Here is a 23,336-nt window from a genome sequence, read left to right as displayed (position 1 = left end):
TTTAAATATATGTGAGGTGTGATGATTTTAATATTATAATTATTAATATTCATCTATTGGATTCTTAAAAATTGTCAGTCTTCAATAAGTACTAGATGGAATACCGCATAGATTATAGATTTATTATATGTTATATTTATGTAAAACTGCAAAACCATTATTAATCAGGACTATTATTCTTATTACAATATTATATACTATACATACATTCATTGTAATAACTCCAGAACTATATTCGTTGAAATTTAGATTTTAAATATTGAGGTCTGCTTTGCACGAGAATAGTAATTATGGAACGTCACGAGCATGTACTTACCATAGACATGTTTTATAAAACCACTGTTCGGTTGTACATGTACATAATTAAATAAAACTATTTATGTTTTCTTCCGTTGCTTTCGATTCGTTTTCGTTCAAGTTAGTAGAGCTGTACAGTAGGTATACAATTATTGTAATACGAGGTAGGCAATCGATGATGTCCACTTGAGGTCTATTGGCTATTGCTTATATTTTTTACGATAACGACGCTATCACATTACGTGGGTTATTTTTGTGCACTGTTTTTGAAATCAATAAAGCTCAAAACTGCAGTATGTTTAATATATTTTTTTATCCGAGTATCTATAGGTATAGCAGCTATACATTTTTATTATATGATGTCATGTAAGCGATTTTAATTTTAACACTACTTCAATAACATAATTTTGAAATATCGTAAGAGTAGTAAAAATAAAAAGGGCTAGAAACCGAAAAAAAGGGTTGATGGAAGATTAATATGCGAGCTACTGTGGTGGGTTCAATTCAGCGATGAGAACTTATTAACTTAAGTAAACTTCAGCGAATGAAGGGTGGGTGTGTAATATGTAACCTGGCAAAAAATACTTTTGTTTTTATAATTGCATAGGACGGGTGGGGGGAGTCCTTTTAAAATGCAATTGTTTTGTTTGTATATACCCAGAATTGTGTACCTCAAAACACTACTATAATAATAATAATAAACGATATGCGTAGATAGACTCGTTTTTTATCTCTCATTCTTAAATGGATATTTTCCCGTTTTCGTATAATGTAAACATATACAATAACGTCGGAAGAGTAAAAACGATTTGAAATCTCGGAACGACGAAAAGCAATTAAAAAAAAAACGTGCGAGTAATGGACTCGTCGCGACGTCGGGTCATCTCCGGGCTCGTTTTGTTACAGCCAGCTGGTATCGTATGTACAGCATAAAATAATAGGTTTTTAATGTCGCAATTAACGCGTACACAATTATAATAATATATTATACACGCCTGATATACATATGAATAATTATAAAACAAATAAAACAAAAACAAAACAAAAACAACACCGCGAGTCCGGATTCGATAACGATATTTCTATCGGCGTTCGTGATTTCAGACCACTCCTTCTGCGGCGTTTTCGTCTGGCGCTATATTCTACGCCCAAGTACACACTTGCACGGGAGGCCTAAAAAATTCATAATAATAATTTATAGTACGTGATATATAACGCGCGCGTGTGTAAATATTGAAATTCGATAGGCACACATCTTATATATACCTATACCATTCTATACCCATATTATATATATATATATCATGGAGTAATCCGTATCAGCGGCAGCGGGGGTGGGGGTGTGCGACGATCATGTTGATGCGTTTTGCGGTCCGCCTAAATTTTGAAACACTAAAAAAAACCAGTCGTAATAAAAAAATGTATACAAGCAGTCTCCGTATAATAATACTACGTGTTTCGTATACATCATTATGTAATATAATATAATCGCACAAACCCATTTTCCCGAAGGTTGCGATTAATTCTGCAACACTTTGGGTTCCGGTCTCATATCGGGATCGTGTGGATGTATAATAGGCAAATCTAATAATATGGGTCCTGAGTTCCTGACTGTCTGTTGATAATTTTTTTCCAAAGCACAAATATCGACTAAGAATTGAAAAGAAAAATATTTTCCAGATCGAACTATAGTCGCTACAAACATTTGAAAGGCGGAATTATCGATTTCCATCGAGTACAATATGATATAATATTTGGGCGAATTTAAATTGGATCAAACAGGATTAATGATTGAGGGAAATGGGAAACATTTTTTTCTCGGTTAAAAAGAATGAAAATTCAAAGTTCCTTATAAGTTTTTCTAATAATATTTTTAGAGTATCAAAAATACAGTCACAATTTTTTTAAACGTTGACAAAAGTCGTCAAAATCACGAAATTCGTAAATTATTTTACAGGTAGGTGTAAACTTAAAGTATATACTTACATTTATAATGATAATGAAGAAGGGCTAAGATTGCTTAGTTTAAATTCTATAATAATATGTATGATATGTTTAATTGTTGAGCTGTAATAGTCTCTGACTAAAAGCTATATAAAAAAAGGGCTAAGATTTAGACATTTAATACAAACTTCCTTTTAAGTTGTTCTTATATAGGTGCAATTTAAAATGAACTAATACTCAGAGGAACAATTTGTTTTGTAGGCATTTTAAGTTAATATATGTCGACCAAACTGGATAGTTGAACGAAACACTTACAACAGTTTTTAATTATTTTGTTGTAATTCAAAACATAATAATCTTAAGTAATTAAAACTTCCTCCAATGCGTATGCAATTACACCAAAGTTACTAACATATTTAAATTATTTATACCACGATACATTTATGATATGCTGGTATTTACTTATAATCATAGGCTTGGTCAGATTTTCACATCAGGTGCTAAGCTGTTACTGAAGCTTAAAATACACCAAAAAACCATTTAACATAATAACTATTGATACTAATCATAATACAGAACAATGTTAAGAACAACGCTAGACGTGCAAAGCACATGCAGACCTATGGTACTCGATTGACAATTATAATCTAAAATATATAATAATTAATATTACTTCAAATGATATTATCATTATTATCTACTGTAAAATATCATTTGAAGTATCAATTGTACTTAAAATGTTTATGGAAAAACATGTTCTATGATATGTTAAGTTAACCTTTAAGGATTTAATCCATAATCCGCTGCTATGGTCTCTGTAGTGAAAAAAGAATATGTAGGTGACAGGCGATGTTTCTTCGCAGAATACCTAGCAATACACATAAACAAACTTATGTTTTTATAATTTACACTTTATAGCCTATATAAGTTAACAACAATATTCATTGATTTAAATATAATTAGAATTAATAATTATTATTAGTACATACTGTATTCTATTTGATTTTGTTAAAAATTAGTCCATGTAACCGTATAACTAATAGAAAAATAAATATTTTAATATAATTCGTTCAATATCTGTAGCTATCTATCCCAAAACCCGAAAATATAACTAATAGGTAATTTTATGGAATTACATATTGTCATTTCTTCGTTGTTATGAATAAAAAAATACACGGCATGAACACTACAACGTTATATGTTCAAATGGTCGATTGAAATAGCGATTGATGGAATTATTAACCTAGGAAACAAACGAAATAAAATGAATCACCAGACGAGAAAGTTAAGATTAGGTTCTATAAGATTGAAATCACGCGAAATTTTGATTTTTGAAAACACCCAAGCTACACTAGTGTGTGTAGGCAGTGCCCCCAGAACCCTCTGCGGGTTAGGTGAAGGTCAAAGTATTTAAACACACTTTTACCGAAATTATGTACACAACGCTGCGCCGATAGTACCCCACTCATGCCCGCGCCTATATAGGTATTATAATATTATGTACCTCCGGCTCTGAAAAAGAGTGGAAAAGAAGATTCGGCCGGTCGGTGGCATATTATTATTATAATATTATGTATAGAAGACCCCCGCGCACACGGAGCATGTGCGTATATTTAATATCATGACGAGCCTGACGTATGTGTATATTATAATAATTAATAATAATATTTCGTAGGTTTATCGTATTTCCGTGCTCGCACACAACGCGTTATTAATTACCGTACGAACCCGGGCTCATGTTGCTGACGTGTGGTACACATAATATTATCATTAAGATGGCTCTACATAATAATAACCATAATAAAATATGATAATATTATTTTACGGGGCGGCGCGTGTGCGTGTAATAAGTAATAACGTCGTGACGGGAGAAGAACGCCGCCGCCGCCGCCGTGTCAGAAGACCGTCCGTCGTCGACGACTGTCGCGACGACGATACTATTAATATTATTATTCTACGCGTACCTACTTTTGATAATATCGTACAGTAATTCGATTAAAAAAATCAATTTCGTGAGGGTTATGCTTCCCACACCGGTATCCCTGGCAACGAATTAGCTGACGAAATCGCAGACTAGGCTGTACACTTCCTCGCAGTCCCGTCGAATGACTCGCCCTAACACTTGAGCCACTGGCCTCCATCGACCTTGAAATTCTAGAAAAATGGCAGGAAAACTGGACCGATGTCAGAATGTCATCACATGCATCTCGCATACTCCTTCGTCTCGTCTCCAAAGAACCTGCCCCAGCAGTATGCGAAGAATGCAAGGAAAGTCTTTCAATCGATCGTACGCCAGATGTCCAAAACGAGGCCGGACAACGGATAATGTTCTCCGATCCAACTTCTTGCCGACTAGCGTTCAACGAAGAAAACGTATGTAGGAGCAATATAACACTGCGAGACGTTCTTCTATACCGCACAATGCACATTTAAGTAATAAATCGTATTATTTCGCGTATATTTCGTTCTGAATTTCTCAAACTGTTTTTCTTTTTCGCTTTATTGTGTTGTACGACTGTGGGCTGGCTAATAACCACCGATGTCGAAGCCTCACTTTAAATAAAAACGATAATTTAATGTTTATTATAATACGTAGGTACAATAATAATATGATATGCAGCTGGCTGCGGTCCAACAGCGGCGGCGGCGGGCTACTACGGGTCTGCCGCTCCTCCGCCGAAAAGATCCGAATCGAACAATTAAATGATGATATCGTCTGTAATGCGAGCACACACGATTGTGCACCATAATTATATCATACAGTAGGTAGCCCCGATCCCGAGCACATTATCAGCATTTTCAAGAAAGAATTTGGAGTGTATCGGTACGTATCGGGTCAATTTTGGGCGTTCAAGATGTTACACGTGCATTGTACAAGCGATACGTATCGACCCGTATCGGACTGGGACTCTGTTACGAGGTGGTACCGGTACGTAACTATTCCGTATCGATACGTATCGAATTTTTCTTCATGAAAATCTTGTATGTCTCGCGTACCAATAATACGATGCCCGCCGCCGAAGCGTGTTATATATAATAATATTATTGCAATGATTATCGGCGGCCCGATCGTTGTCGAACGCGACGAACATCGACATTGTACTACGTGCAAGTTTAGTATACCTCGTTTATTATACCACGTGTACGCCACATGTGTGTGTGTGTTTCGTTCGTAACACACCGGAGTGAATACAATGGACCGCGAGTGAGACCGAGATCCGTACATGTGCGTATCGTACACCTCCGACTTCATCGATTTTCTCCTCTCTCGGAGGCTTTCAGTGAACCAACCATAAGCGTTTCGTAGTTTCGACTTAAGTCTTAGGCACCACAATAATATAATATAATGCATTCACAATATGATATTATAGACATTTGCTTGCTATAATATAATACACAGGTAATAATATAATATGTGCTGTGTATTTAAAATATATAGTTTTTTTTCTCAATCGACGACGGAAGAGTAGTTTTTTGCCACTTATTCTACATAGTGAAATGAATCAAACTCGACCGACATTAGTATTAAATTACTATACCTATTCAAGCGCATAGACGAAATTCTATATATACCAACAAGATTGGACTAAAATTAAGAACGTCGCATTACTACCGCCCACATATTCGAATATCCAAATAAAAATTCTACAAACGATTGTTATTCAATATTTCGTGAGTACACTTCTCAAAAGACTTTCCCGCGCGTCATCACACCCTCATACTATGTGGTCTCCGCCTTACAACAAAATTTGGTTTGGAACAGTTCCAAATGTTCCAATTTCGTGTAATAACCTAATCGAGTGAACTCATCTACTACAAGCATAAGGACATTATCTGCATATTCATATAATGGGTTCTTTGCGATATTTCAATTTTTAAGCAAGTTATGAGTATGTTTAAAATTACATGTTTTTAAAAAAATTGCTTAAAATTAAAATACATATCATAAAAACCCAATCGAAAACATAGATCATATTATTACCCTGAAGTTTGATAATATATAAATTAATTCACTCACTGACCCGAGAAATCGGCGCAGTCCACGATCGTATATGTCGAAAACGCTTGCACAGGCGTCTCCGAGATGGCTGCAATGCCCTTAAAGTCCGAGTTCGAAGACTTTCACGGGTAATCCGTGTCCAACATTCAGAGATACTGCGCAAAGAGAGTCCCGTCAGTGGTTAATGGGACTTTGGGGAAGCGACGAGTTTCTAGAAAGCACTATAATTGCCTTTATACTTCGGATCGATCAAGCCGCGGCTCCGGGATGGCACGACACCAAGAGTCTGCTGCAGCCGGCGACTACATATAAATATATATTGTGACCGTCGAAAATCTTCCCTCTATTAATTGTTCGATTTGACGCTGTAGGCTGCAAGTTCCTGATACGTACAAATGCATAAACATGTTATAAATTGAATGCAAAACTAAACGTTTTCTGTGTTGTTATAAAATTGAAAAAGAAATCTCGTTATGGACGATGTCGTTCACATAATTTAATGATATTTTTCACGTTGGTTGTAAGTAAATATTATAATCTAATATATAATTACCGATCACCATACTAATGTAAATTTATAATTTATAATTTTATTTGAAAAAATATACATTAGTATATAAGTTTGTGTTTAGACGCAACACCTAGCCGATAGTTTCTTAGCTTTTTAACTAGCTAGCTGTTATTAACTTATAAGTTAAAAATCATCGTACCATAGAACGGTGTTTAGAAAGGTAATAGAAAGGTTCGTTTTTATAAAACAAAATTCCTGAAAAAATATTTTGCTTCGGAACATGAAACTAAATACGCAAACTGTCGTTCAAAAAGTAATAAACCTAAAAAACTATAGTTTAAGATAGAAATTTATTTTTTTATTTTGTTTGTAATGATAACTCATATTATGTGAACAAATATATATTTTGTTAATACATTTTGAGATACCTAGCTATTGGTTACTAACACGTTGAGACATGACTATGAGTGTTTATTTCTAAAATAATTACCATTCAGCATTCACACTATGAACACAGGTATGAAAACATTAAACGAGCATTTATAAATTAATAATATTTTGTTTATTTCTTATAATTTTGTAAGTTTTTGATAATTTGAACACACTTCTGAAGTGTAGTACTTTTTCGAAACTATAAAATGATTAATTTATACATTTTTCTTTGCTTCAACTGTTCTTCCAATTCGATCACTGCAGTTAGTAGGTTCTTTTTCATAAATTCCGATATTGACAATAATCGTATACGTCGTAGTACTAAAAAACAACTAATTGCTAATTATTAAAAGTATTTATGCAATATTAAAAAATTGTGGGCAAATATGGGGTACCACTGTGCCGTATAAAATGTGTCGTATATGGGTTACCGTAACGTATTTTTTGAATTTGATTATAAAATTGATGTAAAATCATTGTATACGAAAACCTCTCGAAAAACAATTATGAGCAAGAGTCAGTCAGTCTATATTACTAAGTTTGTTTTATGATATTATTGCAATTAAAGTAATTTATTTCACTACTAGGCATTATTTACTCATTATTCATTAGTAATAGGTACAGTAGGTTGAACTTTCAAATACCAAGGAGTAATATTTTTAAATTACAACACTATAAGTAAATTATGAAAACCGTGGGTTGGGGGCTGTATTTCTGAATGCGTCAAAAATATTTCGTGGGGAATAAATAAACGATATAATATTTGCAGTTTATATATACGGCTTTTCAATGACGGATGCCTATTTTCTAAATTTTTTGTTCAACATTTATTGTTTGAACCATATTTTTTGGTTTAAATTATGTATTTACCGAACGTCTGTAACCGAGCCACTGATTGCTCTCGCATTTTATTTTTTTGGGAAATTAATAGAACTTCTTTTACATGAAAAATTGTTTCCTTTTTTGTAATGGCGAGTGTATAACGCAATTGTTAAAGATTTAACGACTTATAAAATCGTTAAAATTTATATTTTCAACTGAATACTAGTTTATATACAGTTATGACTAATGAGTATTGACCATAGTCCTGCGTCCTGTTACACGAGTAATATTTTATGTTTCAAGAAATATCTAAACCATCAAAATATACTAAACACGACGAAAACTGAGGAAATAAATCATAAAATAACTCATAACACCGCCGGATACGACAAGCATAGGTATATAAACTCTATAAGGTTTGTAAATAAGCGTGGAACGTAAATATAGTCGAATAGTTTATACAAAATAATATTTATAAAAAAATTCATGTCGGCAAATATTTTTTGAAAACATTTCAGAGGAGGTTTGAACCCTCAAACATACCCCATGCGGCTGTGCCAATAGCATATGTGTTAAAACTAACTCGACTTATATTCTATAATCTGAACTAATTTTTACGGGTATACCTACCCTCAGACGATCCAAACATTTCATATTGGCTACAGTTGACGATCTTACTAACTCAAAACATAAGATGGACAAAATCAGCTGAATACTGTATTATAAATTGTATTATTAACCAGGTGGTTATGTGTATTAAAATATGTCATAGTGAATCACTATAACTGCAGTGATGCTATTAATATTTCTGTGCACATAAGTACAACATATAATAATGCACCGGTACCAAAAATATAAATCCGGCTGTTAAGGCTGCTGTAATGATAACATAGTATCAAATGTTTAAAAGTATAATTATGTTTACCACAGGCAGGTGTGGTGTCCTCTAATAGTCTAATGTAATACATTTACAGCAATATTTCTAAAGATTTTTCAACGTAGGACCTGTACCTATCCTCGCTGAGAAGGCCCAGGGTTATCTATAACTTTTAATTTAATGACAAATTGGAATAAGTAACCATTTTTTTTTTAGAATACCTGATAATAATGATAGTAAGAAAATACAAAAAAAATATTTTACATTAATATTTATTATAGGTATAAAACTATAATAGTAATTCAATTTGATAAATAATTACATTCCAAAACATGTATGTATAAAACTATAAACACATAATATTTGTTTTATTCCAACTGCTATAGCAGTCGACTTTATACTTTTTTGGTATTTATTTCTTCTGTCAATTTGACCTTTGGCCTGTGTTCTCGCGTGATTCAGGCGACCACGGTTTTCAGTCGAAATTAAACGAGCAGTGGTTATACAAAACATGATATTTGATTATCGATAATAATATTCAATTGTAATAACGTTATTAAGTCAGTGGCTTGCTTAACGTTACTTATAGTTCGACAAAATTTGTTTATGGCCATTCGTGTAATCACACTGCCCAGTACCTACACATATCCAATACATTTTACGAACGCTTTAACTTTTTAACATTAAAGTTTTGAGGCCCGAAATCGATAGCATGGGTTTGAGGAAAAATATTATTATTTTTATGGCAACTACAGTCATAACGCGTGCAGGCTTTGACGTTAATGAAAAAAATATTTATATCGGTATAACACTTGATCGGTCTCTGTCTTTACGTAACGAATTGAAAAACAATTAAAATAATTGAGATACATAACAGAAGTCCAATATTATAATGAAATAAACGTATATTTTATATGATAATAATCAAGATAATTGTATTGTGTTCCAGGGACTTGAGATTTAATAAAATCAAGGATATCGAACCAAAATCATTGACCCATCTGACAGAGTTACATACCTTGTGAGTAATAATATAATAGAAACACTTTTAAATGCACAAATAAACATTATTCATTAACTATAATCCAAAATGTAAACACATTTTCAGATTGTTGAACAACAATAACATAAATGAGCTGAAAAATGGTGCGTTTGCAAACCTTTCGAAGCTTCGATTATTGTAAGAACAAGTAGTGATTATATTTATTTATATAATAATATATTAACATGACGTGTATATAATCTATTTTTTAGATATTTGTATAAAAACAAAATCGAAAACATCGAGACTAGGGTTTTTAATAACTTAACGAGTTTGGAACAGTTATACTTGCATTTCAACAAAATTCATAAACTCGATTTGGAAATGTTTAAGGGACTTACAAAACTGGATAGACTGTAAATATTAAATACATTTTTTATGTGATCTTATTGTGTATAGTCAAGTGAAATACTGATGTTTTATATTTTATAAATAGATTTTTGCACAACAATAGGATAAGAAAAATTCCACCTGGAACATTCGATTCATTAACGTCGTTGGGTCGTTTGTAAGTCGGCATGAACTGCTTACAATATAATACATTATATATTTTTAACTTTGTACTTTCTATTATAGACGGCTTGACAGCAACCTGTTAACGTGCGATTGCGATATTCTGTGGTTGGTGAACGTGCTGAAGAAAAGTCACACTTCGGGAGATGAATTCGGAGAGTTCACGGCGACGTGTCATTTTCCCGTCGAAATGAGCGGGAAATCGTTGATGGAAATGACCGAAGACGATTTTCATTGCAGTGAGTAATCGGTCTAATATCTAATTGACAACAAAGACGTCACAAAATATAAAATATCATAATATACGCTATAATCTACATAAATTATTACTTGCGACATTGCTATTCATCGTTGTACGTTTTGTGATTTCAGACGAGTTGCGGTTTAAAGAAGAACCCAACGACGTCACTGTGTCGTTCGGAGGTTCGGCGTTTTTCACATGCAAGGTGGAAGGCAACCAGAACGTGAAAACAATTTGGACTCGCGACAAGTAAGACGAAACGGAACATTAGTTATTACAAACACGACAAATATAATATCATGCACCCATACTACCTGTCTATACATTGTATTATATATTACATTATATTACGAGCAGCAACGAGATTGATATGAGCGATTCGAGGTATTCGATGACCAACGACGGGCTCATGATCAAATCGGCGTCGTTGAAGGACGTAGGCACTTACGAATGCATGGTGAAAAAAGAAAACGTCGAGTTGAAGTCACGACCGGCCAAAATCATATTAGAGTCTAGCGCGACAGCCGACTGTAAGTGCATTTCGCCATAATGGATTATTGTATTGTTTGACCGATGTTGTCGGCAACGAGTTGTTCTATATTATATACTCGTTGTATTATAATGTGGTAATTTCGACGTGTCTATTATGTTATCGTTTATGTTGTTGTTGTATACATATCTACAGCTCCTCCGGAAATAATCGTGGAACCGGGCCACAAGACCGTGTCGGTCGGCGAACAGTTGAGACTCGCGTGTGAAGCCGTTGGAGTGCCCGAACCGTCTATAACGTGGGCCAAAGACGACATCAATCTAGAACTTGGCCAAAGAGTTAAGGTACGATCATTAAGTATATACGATACACGTTCGCCGATCGTTCGGGCAAATCCGTTGAAAAATCATCTTATGTGCATGGTGTCCTGCGAGGATTTATCCACTGCGACATCTCCTGAGCTGATAATAAATACATCATATTATGTGTGTTTTTTTTATTAGACTCACGAAGACAAGGACTACATATCTTTTATTTGGTTGCTAAAAAATTAAAAAAAAATAGTTAGAAAATATCCATTTTGTAGAATTAATTTTGACATTTCAACATTTTATTTTCATTAGTTTCATGATTTTTTTATCATTTTTTAGTTCATAGGTAAGACGACATAAAACCGGTTTTTGACCCTCACGGGACACCCTGTATAATCGTAGACTGCCGTTAAGAAATTAGTTATGAATTATTTACTTTATATTCATTGCAATATAGCTCAAACTTTTTTTAGGAATAATTTTTTATCGCTAAATATTTTCCATCTGATGTAACTATACCACTGCTTCACAACCCATAAAATTGCACTGACCAAATGCTGCAAAAATCTCGCCTGCGAAAACTAATTAATTTCAACTCTATTCAGCATTGAAAACGTATAGCGATTTTTTCTATTTGAGTACCATTATGGCAACGATTTTTCTATAGTTGACATTTTACGTATTTAAATTCTAAACCAAGCCAATATGTTTGCAGGCTAAAGATCACGTGATATTCTGATTATACTGAATGTGGTACACAATTATTATAGAAAGTCATTTTTTGGTTTCTCACGTTGTCATATAAAATTGGAGCTTTTTTGTTATACGGCAACGGAGCACCAGGTTTCCTTAACATTTGGGTAAAATATTTTTAAATTTTAATACAAGGTTCCATGGAAGTAGTTCTTATAGCTCAAGTTATTATATTCGTAGGCATAATCAATCGTGTAATTAATTTGTCATCAAATCAATTAGTTGAACGTTAAACATATAAGTTAAAAAAATGCATAAACATGTAATGATCTAACGTTGCATTTAAATCAAACATTTGCATATTACGGTGTCCCATAATATATTATGACGAACAACACTCCATGTTCAACGATATACCTACAGCAGAGCGACTTTCTCTGATCTTTTTTATGACGTTTTGTCAGTAGTTGACTTCTACCATTTATTTTACTTTATAATATCTATAGTAGGTTTCAAAAGTGTATTTTACTGCACTGCTGATTAAAACATTAATCCATATACTACTTAATTCCTGCAGGTATTTCAAAACAATACATTGATTATATCGAATGTGGAAAGAACGGACGTCGGTCATTATAAATGCGTGGCGTCCAATTATCTGGGACGAGTGTCTTCCGAGGCGATGGTTAACGTAAACGGTAATATCCTGTATATAGTGGTATATCATTATCATAATATTATATGAGTTCTATATAACTGGTATGATTTTTAATTTAGCTATCCTTTAGTTGTGATGCGGTCCATCGAAACATTTTTTAGAAGTTTAGCTCTATCCATAAAATATAATTTGTGTGTTCCGAAATATAAGTATAATGATTTGTAAACAGTTTTAAACAATATTTATTGTGTATTATCAATATTGCAATATTATAGTATTGTTTTCGCAATATTTTCAAAATGATCAGATATTATGTATAGGTAATTATGCATGTAGTTTACCTTCTTCCTAACCTTATACCATTATTATAAAATGTATACACGCTCCGTATACCAACTCTATGACATGTTCTTTTTATAAACGATTTTTTTCTAAAATGTCGACAAAATATTGTTGCCTAATTATAAACATCAGTAGTTTTCTTCAATTGAAATTTTTTGGTGCATTAGTGGAAGAGTAACAACTTCTATTATAGCAGTTGAGAACGACATTTTTGTAGACCGCAATAGTTTTAGACAAATATTATAGGAGTCTAATTATAGAAAATACATTAAAAAAAAATTTTAAATGCACTAATACTATCCCGCTATGAAGTGTTATTATTGAGAATAACTTCATCAATCAAGCCAACCATGACCGATGACCTACTATGCATCCCTCCATTGTGCTTATTGTAAATATTTTTATACAGATTGTACAAATTAAGTAAATATGGCAAAAAAAATACACTAAAACGGTTAGCCTTTATAATTTGTTAACCAGAATAAACCGTTGTTTGTCACACACAGCTCCTCCGGTCATCGTTAGCGCTTCCCGCGACATAACCGTGAAGACTGGCGCTACTGTTGAACTCCAGTGTCTGGTCGAGGGCTATCCTAAGCCCGTCGTCACCTGGTTCAAAGACGGCCGTTCGATCACGCCGGGTCCGAGGACATCGTACCACAACGAAAGTAATTGATACAAAGAATTATTACCGCCCTATATACAATATACCAGTGGTTCCCAAACTGTGAGGCACGCCTCCCTTGGGAGGTGCGAGCTTTTGGCAGAGCGAAGGCGCGAGCCACGTGGTAAATATTGATATTTTTTAATCAACAATTGTTTTGTTGAAACGTCTTAACTATTCTAAGAAGATATTTCACCATGTCAGTATTACTCTAAGTCAAGTTATTCAATTCAATTCAGCTTGATTCGGTGATTTCCGCAATAGTCATTTATCTATAGGAGGTGCAACTTATTTTTTTAATTTTTAGGGCGGCGTGAACTAAAAAAGTTTGGGAACCGCTGTAATGTACAATATAGCTTAAGCCTGATATTTTATTGTTAATATAGTTATCGGTACCTATGATCCTGTACGTTTTCAAATGTTTAATAGGAACGACGTTGCGCGTGGAACATGCAAAAGACGGCGACAGGGGTATGTTCACGTGTTTGGCTCAAAATTTGGTCGGATCGGCCGAGAGCAACATCGAAATAAAAGTCAGAGGATACGGTCCCAGACGTCCGAAGCTCCTGATAAAGCCGTTCGACATGGAAGCCCCACAGAGGACGAGCATCGAAGTGCCTTGTAAAGCTGACGGAGATCCCACGCCAAACATCACTTGGACCAAAGACGGCGTTGATCTCGTTCAAGATCAAAACCACAAGTTAGTGCAAGTTGCACATTGGTTATTTTTTTGCCAAACACATTTAAAATAGTTTCTTTATCCACGTATTGTAGTTTTCTAAAAACTTGCCGAATAATGATTCATAAATAGGTACCTACGTATAGTAAATAACAGTCGTCGGGGGTTAGATAAGGTTAGCTACGGTTAGGTATAGATACAAATCTTGTATGGTATTTTTTTTTAATCTTTGTAATTCTGATGTACTTGTTTTATCTGTAAATTAACGATCAAAAAGTGCTATCGATGAACAGCAATATTAAAGTGCCCATATATCTCAAAATAATTTTTCTTCTGTAATAAAATATATCAAATAATTAATAAAATACATTTTCACTAAGGGAATACAAATTATATAAATTATTAAGATAGTAAAAATATGTTGAATACAGTTTTGTATAATTGTACTTACGACTTAGGAGTAATAATTTAAAACAAATTTTTATTCCTACTATGGCATATCTACCTATAACAAAACAAAAACACGCGAATGGGTTAGATTAGCTATACCGGTATTGAGTAGATATAATTATGATCAACGATTTAATGGATTTTTCAGAATCAACAGCATTGGAAGTTTACGTTTGTTCAACATATCTTTCGCCAACTCTGGCGTATATGAATGCACTGCCAAGAATATACACGGACAAGAGTCGGCTAGAGGCACAATTGCGGTTCTAGGTAATTACATATTTGAATAAAATATAAATCGAGCATTTCCGTTATTACCTAATGTACATTACTGTACGGTGAATAGATATATTACCCATAGATCGAGATTTGATTAAATTTTAGGGGTAGGGGGAATGAATTTTCCTTACAAAAATAAGAAGTGAGAGTATTGAAACATGTTCAATAATTTTGGGGGTTTCCAATATTTTTTTGTGAGGGTGGAGGGAGTGCTCGAGTGACTTGGCATTCTATGATATTACCTTAGATTGGGGTGACTGATAATGGGAGGTGAGATTAATGTTGATCAGAATTATTCATTTAAATCTTGTTGTGTGGCGTGGCTACAGTTTTTGTAAAATTATGAGTACAATATTTCCAGCCATTTATGAACGGTTTTATAAATATTAACACATTTATGCCTGAAAAATCCAAAATAATATTAGTATACCACTTTCCTGTACCGAGCTAGACTAAGAACAGTGTCTTCGAATAGTAATGATTAACTAATTAGTGAGCAACTATTATATTCCATATTTTAATTTACCTATCAAAGGATTGCAGACCTCACACTTCAACATAATAATATCATGTCAATTTATTTAAAATTATATAAATATTTATTATTCATTACCAAACGCTTATTCTCATAAAAGTATAATATACGTTCCTACATTTTACTTTTACTGCCTAAACAAATTTAGCTTGTTTATTGTTATAATATTAATACATACCTAGTACTTAGGTACTAATGACACTGTCTATTATCATTGTCTATATGACACTATTCTCAGTAGACGTTTATCAAAAATAAATGGTTTGACCACCCAGGGTATATTATGGTAACAACTTTAAATTTAAGATTATTTATTAAGTATTTATTATTTAATGTTTAATTGTAATGATTTTTTAATATGGTAATTTCACTTGTAGTTTTCTTCAAAATAATTAAAATTGTAATTCGATTTCTATACACAGGTGATGTGTTAGAACAATCGCCTGGAGACCGTTTTGTCAACTTGGCATTCCGTGAGGCCAATTTGGAAGTCGACAGAGCGGTAAACGCTACCATTAATTCATTGTTCAATTCCGACGACAAAATCATGAATCCGGAAAAGTTGATGAGAATGTCCAGGTTCCCAGACGTGCTTGCCAGAGATGTTGCCAAATCAGCCGATATTTTCGAAAGGACATTGTCGAATGTCCGAAAACACGTACAAGCTGGACTCAAAGTTAACTTGACCGAAAGTAATAATCATCGCTTATTGTTATTCGCACAATTGTATTTGTATTTTTATTATTATTGATAGTATCGAAGATAAGTATAATTAATTTCTGTTTTTCAGATTTTTCTTACAGAGACCTATTGTCAGTGGAACAGTTGGACTTGATTGCTAATCTATCCGGATGTTTGAAATACCAAACAAAGCCCAATTGTAGCGACATGTGTTTTCACACCAAATATCGAACCATAGATGGTACCTGTAACAATTTACAAAATCCATTGTGGGGATCGTCTCACACTCAATTTAGGCGAATTTTAAAGCCAATATACGAAAATGGATTCAATACACCGATTGGTGAGTTATTAATATGATAATATTCATAAAATAATAATAACAATAATAGTTTAAAAATAAACTTTTCGGTCAAATCAACCATTATTGTGTGTCTTACAGGTTGGACTAAAGGTATGAAGTATTACGGTTTCGAAAAGCCTGGCGCCAGACTAGTGTCGACGTCTATGATTCGCACGAACGAAATCACCTCTGACGAAGAAATCACGCACATGGTAATGCAATGGGGTCAATTCTTGGATCACGACTTGGACCACGCCATACCGTCGACTACCAAAGAGAGCTGGGAAGGTTTGTGGGAACCCATAATAAATATTGTTGTTATAACCTACTGGGTGTTACTGATTAATGAATACTGTATCCTTACGCGTCTATATTGTATATCTATAGGTCTGGACTGTAAGAAAACGTGTGCCTATTCTTTTCCTTGCTTTCCGATGGACGTGCCGCCAAACGACAACCGCATAAAAAATCGTAGGTGTATGGATTTCATTCGAAGTAGTTCCATATGTGGTACCGACACGACATCGGTGTTCTTTGATAAGCTTCAGCCCAGAGAACAAATCAACCAATTGACGGCTTTCATCGATGGTTCGCAAGTACGGTCACAAATAATGGTTTTAATAGATGTTTTGTCGAAAAATGTATAATTTAATATGCTTTTTAATCACGAATGTGTTTATTAGATCTATGGATTTACAAGCGATCGTTCGTTTATACTCAGAGAAGTTCAAACAGGTTTTGGTCTGATGCGAGGCGGAATATTGTCCAATTTTGGTAAAGAAATGTTACCAATAGCCGGAGCCGACGAAGTGGACTGTCGGAGGGACCTGACGGAGAGTGACACGGGATGTTATTTGGCAGGCGATATTCGAGCAAACGAACAGGTATGATATCGTCTGACCGGGTTTTAGAGAAAAAATAATACAAAATTATCAACCGTTACAAGAAAACAAATAAATTAATATTCCAGGTGGGCTTATTGGCCATGCATACAATTTGGATTAGAGAACACAATCGTATCGCCAGAGAGTTACACACTATCAATCCGCACTGGGACGGGGACGTCTTGTTCCACGAAGCACGGAAAATCGTGGGAGCGGAATTACAGCACATAACCTTCAAGCACTGGATGCCTTACGTACTCGGACCTAAAGGCATGGATTTGTTAGGCCAATATCAAGGATACGATCCAACTGTAAACCCGTCCATAGCCAACGTGTTTGCCACAGCTGCCCTCAGATTCGGCCATTCCATCATTAATCCGGTTTTGAGCCGACTCGATGATAACTTCACTACCATTCCTCAGGTATAATTAATTTTGTGCTCATGGCATTGAAATTAAATTTTGAGAAAACAAATTGTCGTTTACAGGGAGACTTGTCTTTGGGAAAAGCGTTTTTCACACCATGGCGTTTGTCTGATGAAGGTGGCACTGACCCATTGATGCGTGGGTTCTTTGCTGTACCCGCCAAAAGAAAATTGCCTAAACAGAACCTAAACGATCAGTTAATCGATCATCTGTTCACATCGGCACACGCCGTATCATTAGACTTAGCGGCGATGAACATACAACGAAGCAGGGATCACGGCATTCCTGGTTATACCGAATGGAGGACAGTGTGTAACATGTCTAGAGCTGATAGTTTTGATGACCTCAAAAACGAAATCAGTGATGACGATGTGAGAAATAAACTCAAGGAATTGTATGGTCACCCGGGTAAGACATATTTGACTCTAATTTTTGCTCAACATTATAAAATTATTCGTTCTATTTTTTTTTCCTTTCAGGTAATATCGATGTTTGGGTAGGTGGAATTCTCGAAGATCAAGTAGCCGGAGGTAAAGTCGGTCCATTGTTCCAATGTTTATTGGTAGAACAGTTTAAAAACTTAAGAAATGGCGACAGGTGCGTTTGTTCTGTAAAATTATTTACTTTGGGTGCATTTCTTGAAATTTTTTTTATCGTAGATTTTGGTACGAAAACCCTTCGACTTTCAGTCCAGCAAAACTCACACAAATCAAACAAGCGTCACTGGCTAGAGTGCTATGCGATAATGGAGACAATATTACTCTGATATCTAGAGATGTATTCAAGTTACCAGAACTACAATCGCCCAAGTTATTACCATGTAAATCGATTCCAAGTATTGACCTGAGACTTTGGTTTGAATGCAATGGAGGTATAGGCATACGATAATATTATATTTATATTACAAGACTTGATGTAATTTTTAAAGCAAACTTGTGTATTTTAGATTGTCCCGGAGAAAATGCGTCTAAAGAAATGGTAGATCTGAGGTCTAAAGATGCATTAGCCAAAGTAATGAACATGACTGAGGGAAAACTAGAAGGTCTAAAGTCAGTGGTCGACGAGCTTAAATTGGACATTAAGAGGTTAAAACGTGAAATTAGACATTTGACAAAAGCTAATAACAGTGGTTGTTATGATGAAACGGTTAAAAGGAGGCGCAGAGAAGGACGAACTTGGGTTTCCAAAAAATGTACTAAATGCGAATGTCGAGTAAGATATTTTAATGATAATAATGTTTTTCAATACGTTTTCTTACATCTTAATACATGAATATTGAAATATAACATTAACCTGTATAGGTAGTACATTAGTACATTACTATTATCTTTTACACCTTTACCTATATTTAAATTTCATCGGAATATTTGTTGCTCGAGAGAACAAAATTAATATAAAAACGATTATAACCTTTATTTTCAGAACTCTCAAATATTGTGCAAAAGTTTGTGTTGAAACGGACGTTCAATCATATTATAAAAAGACCAGTTTTTATTTGTTTATGGCAAAATCAAATCCAACAAATTAATAATATACAATTTGTGATACTAGGTTTTATAGACCGAATTGATTTTATATTTTTTATGTACAATGTCTAGTTAAGTTCTATTGTAAAATATTTTTGATTTTTCGTCACTTAAAGAAAAACATTTTCAACTATAATAAAATGAACATTGATTAAATTTCCTTGTATTATGTTTTTTTTTATTAACTTAAAACTAGAAATTAAAATTGTACCTACATATTATTTACTTAAATAGAAAATACATGCATTATAATATTATAACCTATTTGATGTGTTAGGTACTATTTATTAGTATTGTATCCCACAGATCTTTCTCCTTTAACTCTGCAGGAATAATGGGAATTAAATGTTTAGTACAATATTAATTATGCGTGCAATGAAAATATTTGATTTCAGTATTACTTATGTAAAACGAAATTATTATAATTCAATAGGTATGTCTAAACAATTATAATGTACCTTAGAACAACCTAACCAAACAATATTGAAGAGGAAATGTAGACAATTCGTAATACGAGCCCTTTTATGTAAAATAATATACTTATTTTACTCTATTTTATAGACTTCACGTCTGTTAATATATAGTTTTATACTAATATATTATTTAATTATAAAAAAACAAAAAATGGGCTAACGCTCTGCTGTACAGTTTAGGTATCGTGAGTAATTCGTCATTGAGACATTGGGTAGGTTACTGTTCAATGAATGTGTTAAATTTGAATTCAATCATACCAAACAATATTGTTTTAATAATAACATTACAATTTCAACACATTTTTGTATATTTTTTTATAATAATTCCAGATTATTTTGGAAAATACTGGGAACTTTGTATATTTTTAGATTTTGGGTTATAAGTGTATTGTGTACAAATAATAATTATTTCTTAAAAAAATTATTCAAGTGATACAAATGATCGTTATGTCTTCCATCACGTCGACTTGTATTTCTGCTTCCGTTAAACGAAAATAGTCGACACATGCATAAATGTTATGATAATATTGATCTAATAGTAAAATAAACATAAATATTGTCCCTAAAAATAGCGATTGGTTGGTAATTATGATGAAAAATAAAATCAGTACCGCATGCAACCGGTGAAGGAAAATCTCGTCAAAATCCAATTCAAACCAGAAAATCATAATTGACAGCGCCATCTAGTGACAAAGTTGAGAAGCAAGTTTTTGTTGGCGCCCACTACGGGAAGTTTAAAACGACTGCGGTAGACCGCGCAACCGTTATCGTCTGTGGAACTCGGGACACGATGATCGAATTCGAAGAAGGCGAGGAGATACTTTCGAGTGTTTCGACCTCCTTCGGAGATATTCCGAACTCGCTTCTCGATTGATAATTAATTAGATATTATTGACCACTGTTTCTGATATCCGTTTGCGGATTTGACGGGTACTATTAGCCCCTAGCTCCTGCCCACTGTACCCAGATCTGATCAGCGAAGTGCATCATTCATCACGAACAACCTTTAAATCTGCAGATCGCATAATATCAATTAATAATTTTGAATAATATTAATGAATCTATTATTTTTAGAAGTACCCGATGTGCTCGGATAACGAGTCTTAACATAATGTTATGATAAGCAACCATAAGTGACTGCTTTGTAGGTTTTTGTAGTTTTTAGCACTTTTGTCTCCATTCACCACATTATTGTCCATAACAATGTTGATCTTTGTTGTTTATCTAACTCTAGTCAAACTTATAAACTTGTATTTTTTCCAAAAACCTATAAGACAGATTAGTTTACTGCATAGTATTAAAAAACCTCAAAACATCTATTCATATTGTACAATATATTTATAATGTATAAGTGGTAGCTGGCATAATAGGTACCTGTATAGAATATATCTACACCTGCCTTATCAATGAAATTGTAACAATGAGGAAATTTTAACCAATATTTATCTACTTCTTACTGCAAAACATTTTTCTATATAGAGGACAAAAGTTCAAGGTTTACCTGAATTACAGCCTTTCTGACCTTAACATTATCTTTTCTGATGTTAAACATATTATTATTCGTCTTAATCTATACATTTTTGTATTTCTATTTAACATATTATGTTAGTTTTATTTTTATTCTATTTAATGAGCTCATCATACTATCTCCAATCGGCTCATCTAAAGACTGCATTCCTGCTTCCTGCAGTATAATTATGTATGAAACAGTTAATCAAATAGTTAAGATTCAGACAAAACGTCACCTCTGAATAAATATATTATTGTTTGTTAATTATTATTAACGCATTTATGTTTACATTATTGTTGTGTAAAGGTATTTATTGTTTTTGGTACTTAACCTTGATTTACAAAAAAGGCGCCTAGGCTGAATAATGGAAGGTGTCAAAAAACAAAAAACACCGATTATAGTAAAAATTAAATACAATTTAAGAGGACTTCACCTTTCAAAATTTGTACAGCGTTTCAAATTCTCGTTTTGCAGTACTAATTCTATACGTATAGAGAATAGCTTAGTTTCAAGAGAAGGTCTGGTCTATTATTAGACTTGTTATGTTTTCAATACTTCTTATTTATTTTTTTTAAATTTTTTTTCTGGGGGGGGGGGGTTATTCAGTCCCTTATATTTATAAATTAAACATTTTAAATGAATACAAATGTCTAGTTACTAGACAATATTTTGATTTAAGTTTGTATATTAAAATAATGCTATTTACATTTTATTTTATATTAGTTGCCCATTTATTTACATACCAGTAAATAGAACCATAAAAAAGTACTCCGTTTTTTTTAAATTGATTGAGGGTAGTGACATTTTGGAAATTTAATAGGGAGTGTTGTGTAAAAAAAAGATTAGAAAACATTGAATCAGACAAACCTGTCTACGAAAAGTAATAGTGCTCAGTGCTTTTGTGTTACATATATTCACTTCCAATACTTAATACGCAAAAAAATATTTTATTTTTTATTTAATTATAATCTTAATTTTTAGTTTACTTCTCTCTTAAAATTCGTATTGTTTTTCTAAGTATTTATGTTATGACGTAAATGTATTGTGTACCTAAAGTTTTCAAGCCTCGCTTATAAATTATAATAATACGTTTGATGCGCTTTTTTTGAACGCCCAGTTTTCATTCATATCAATACACCTACGTAGTCATACCGGTAAGTCTATACACTGGGAAATTCACCTTATAATAACACGTTACTTGTAGTTATGGACGGTCGAGAAGTTTTTTTGTTTTTTAAATATTTAAAAAAAAACAATGCTTTCTTCAGGTGTATTATTTGAAATAATTTTACGGTTTCATATTGTTAAAATATTCAAAACTATCACTGAATTATAATTATAATTTATAAACTAGATATAATACTAGATTCGCCTCGTAAAATTGAAACTACTATAAAAATCTGAATAAATTAACCAATCTTACGCTGTAATAAATATGTGATTAAAGCAAAAAAATATTTTGTTAATTTATTTTGTCGATTGACAGTTAGATATAACCAAAAAGCTATTTGTAGATAGATTTATTATAGATAAGTAGTAAGTTTATATAATTTTCTACCTGAACTCCATTTCATGGATTATAATTATATGCTAAACGAATAACAATAAGGCTACCTTCAATATATTGCTATATTATCTCAGACGAGATACATAATTGTAATTTAAGGTAGCTGGTTTTTACCTCCATTTAACAAGGTAATTTTTGATTTTTGTA

General features: G+C 33.1%; 1 protein-coding gene across 1 annotated transcript in view; it reads left to right on the top strand.

The window, feature by feature from the left end:
- Positions 1-19,624, top strand: part of LOC111032170 (peroxidasin) — a 36,643-nt gene extending 17,019 nt beyond the window's left edge. Inside the window, exons 2-24 of the mRNA XM_022312401.1 lie at positions 9,833-9,904; positions 9,992-10,063; positions 10,138-10,281; positions 10,362-10,433; positions 10,502-10,677; positions 10,811-10,928; positions 11,037-11,209; positions 11,365-11,513; positions 12,751-12,871; positions 13,680-13,841; positions 14,267-14,537; positions 15,115-15,236; positions 16,203-16,472; positions 16,571-16,804; positions 16,904-17,092; positions 17,192-17,400; positions 17,488-17,688; positions 17,775-18,110; positions 18,176-18,521; positions 18,593-18,710; positions 18,773-18,984; positions 19,060-19,325; positions 19,536-19,624. Of these exons, the coding sequence (XP_022168093.1) occupies positions 9,833-9,904; positions 9,992-10,063; positions 10,138-10,281; positions 10,362-10,433; positions 10,502-10,677; positions 10,811-10,928; positions 11,037-11,209; positions 11,365-11,513; positions 12,751-12,871; positions 13,680-13,841; positions 14,267-14,537; positions 15,115-15,236; positions 16,203-16,472; positions 16,571-16,804; positions 16,904-17,092; positions 17,192-17,400; positions 17,488-17,688; positions 17,775-18,110; positions 18,176-18,521; positions 18,593-18,710; positions 18,773-18,984; positions 19,060-19,325; positions 19,536-19,568 (4,066 nt within the window). The 3' untranslated portion in view covers positions 19,569-19,624. The remainder of the gene's footprint in view (positions 1-9,832; positions 9,905-9,991; positions 10,064-10,137; positions 10,282-10,361; positions 10,434-10,501; positions 10,678-10,810; positions 10,929-11,036; positions 11,210-11,364; positions 11,514-12,750; positions 12,872-13,679; positions 13,842-14,266; positions 14,538-15,114; positions 15,237-16,202; positions 16,473-16,570; positions 16,805-16,903; positions 17,093-17,191; positions 17,401-17,487; positions 17,689-17,774; positions 18,111-18,175; positions 18,522-18,592; positions 18,711-18,772; positions 18,985-19,059; positions 19,326-19,535) is intronic.
- The last annotated feature ends 3,712 nt before the right edge of the window (positions 19,625-23,336 follow it).

The sequence above is a fragment of the Myzus persicae genome, unplaced genomic scaffold, assembly GCF_001856785.1.
Source record: "Myzus persicae strain clone G006 unplaced genomic scaffold, MPER_G0061.0, whole genome shotgun sequence".
Lineage (NCBI taxonomy): Eukaryota > Metazoa > Arthropoda > Insecta > Hemiptera > Aphididae > Myzus > Myzus persicae.
Note: the sequence above shows the minus strand (reverse complement) of the source record. Positions and strands in the feature narration are given on the sequence as shown.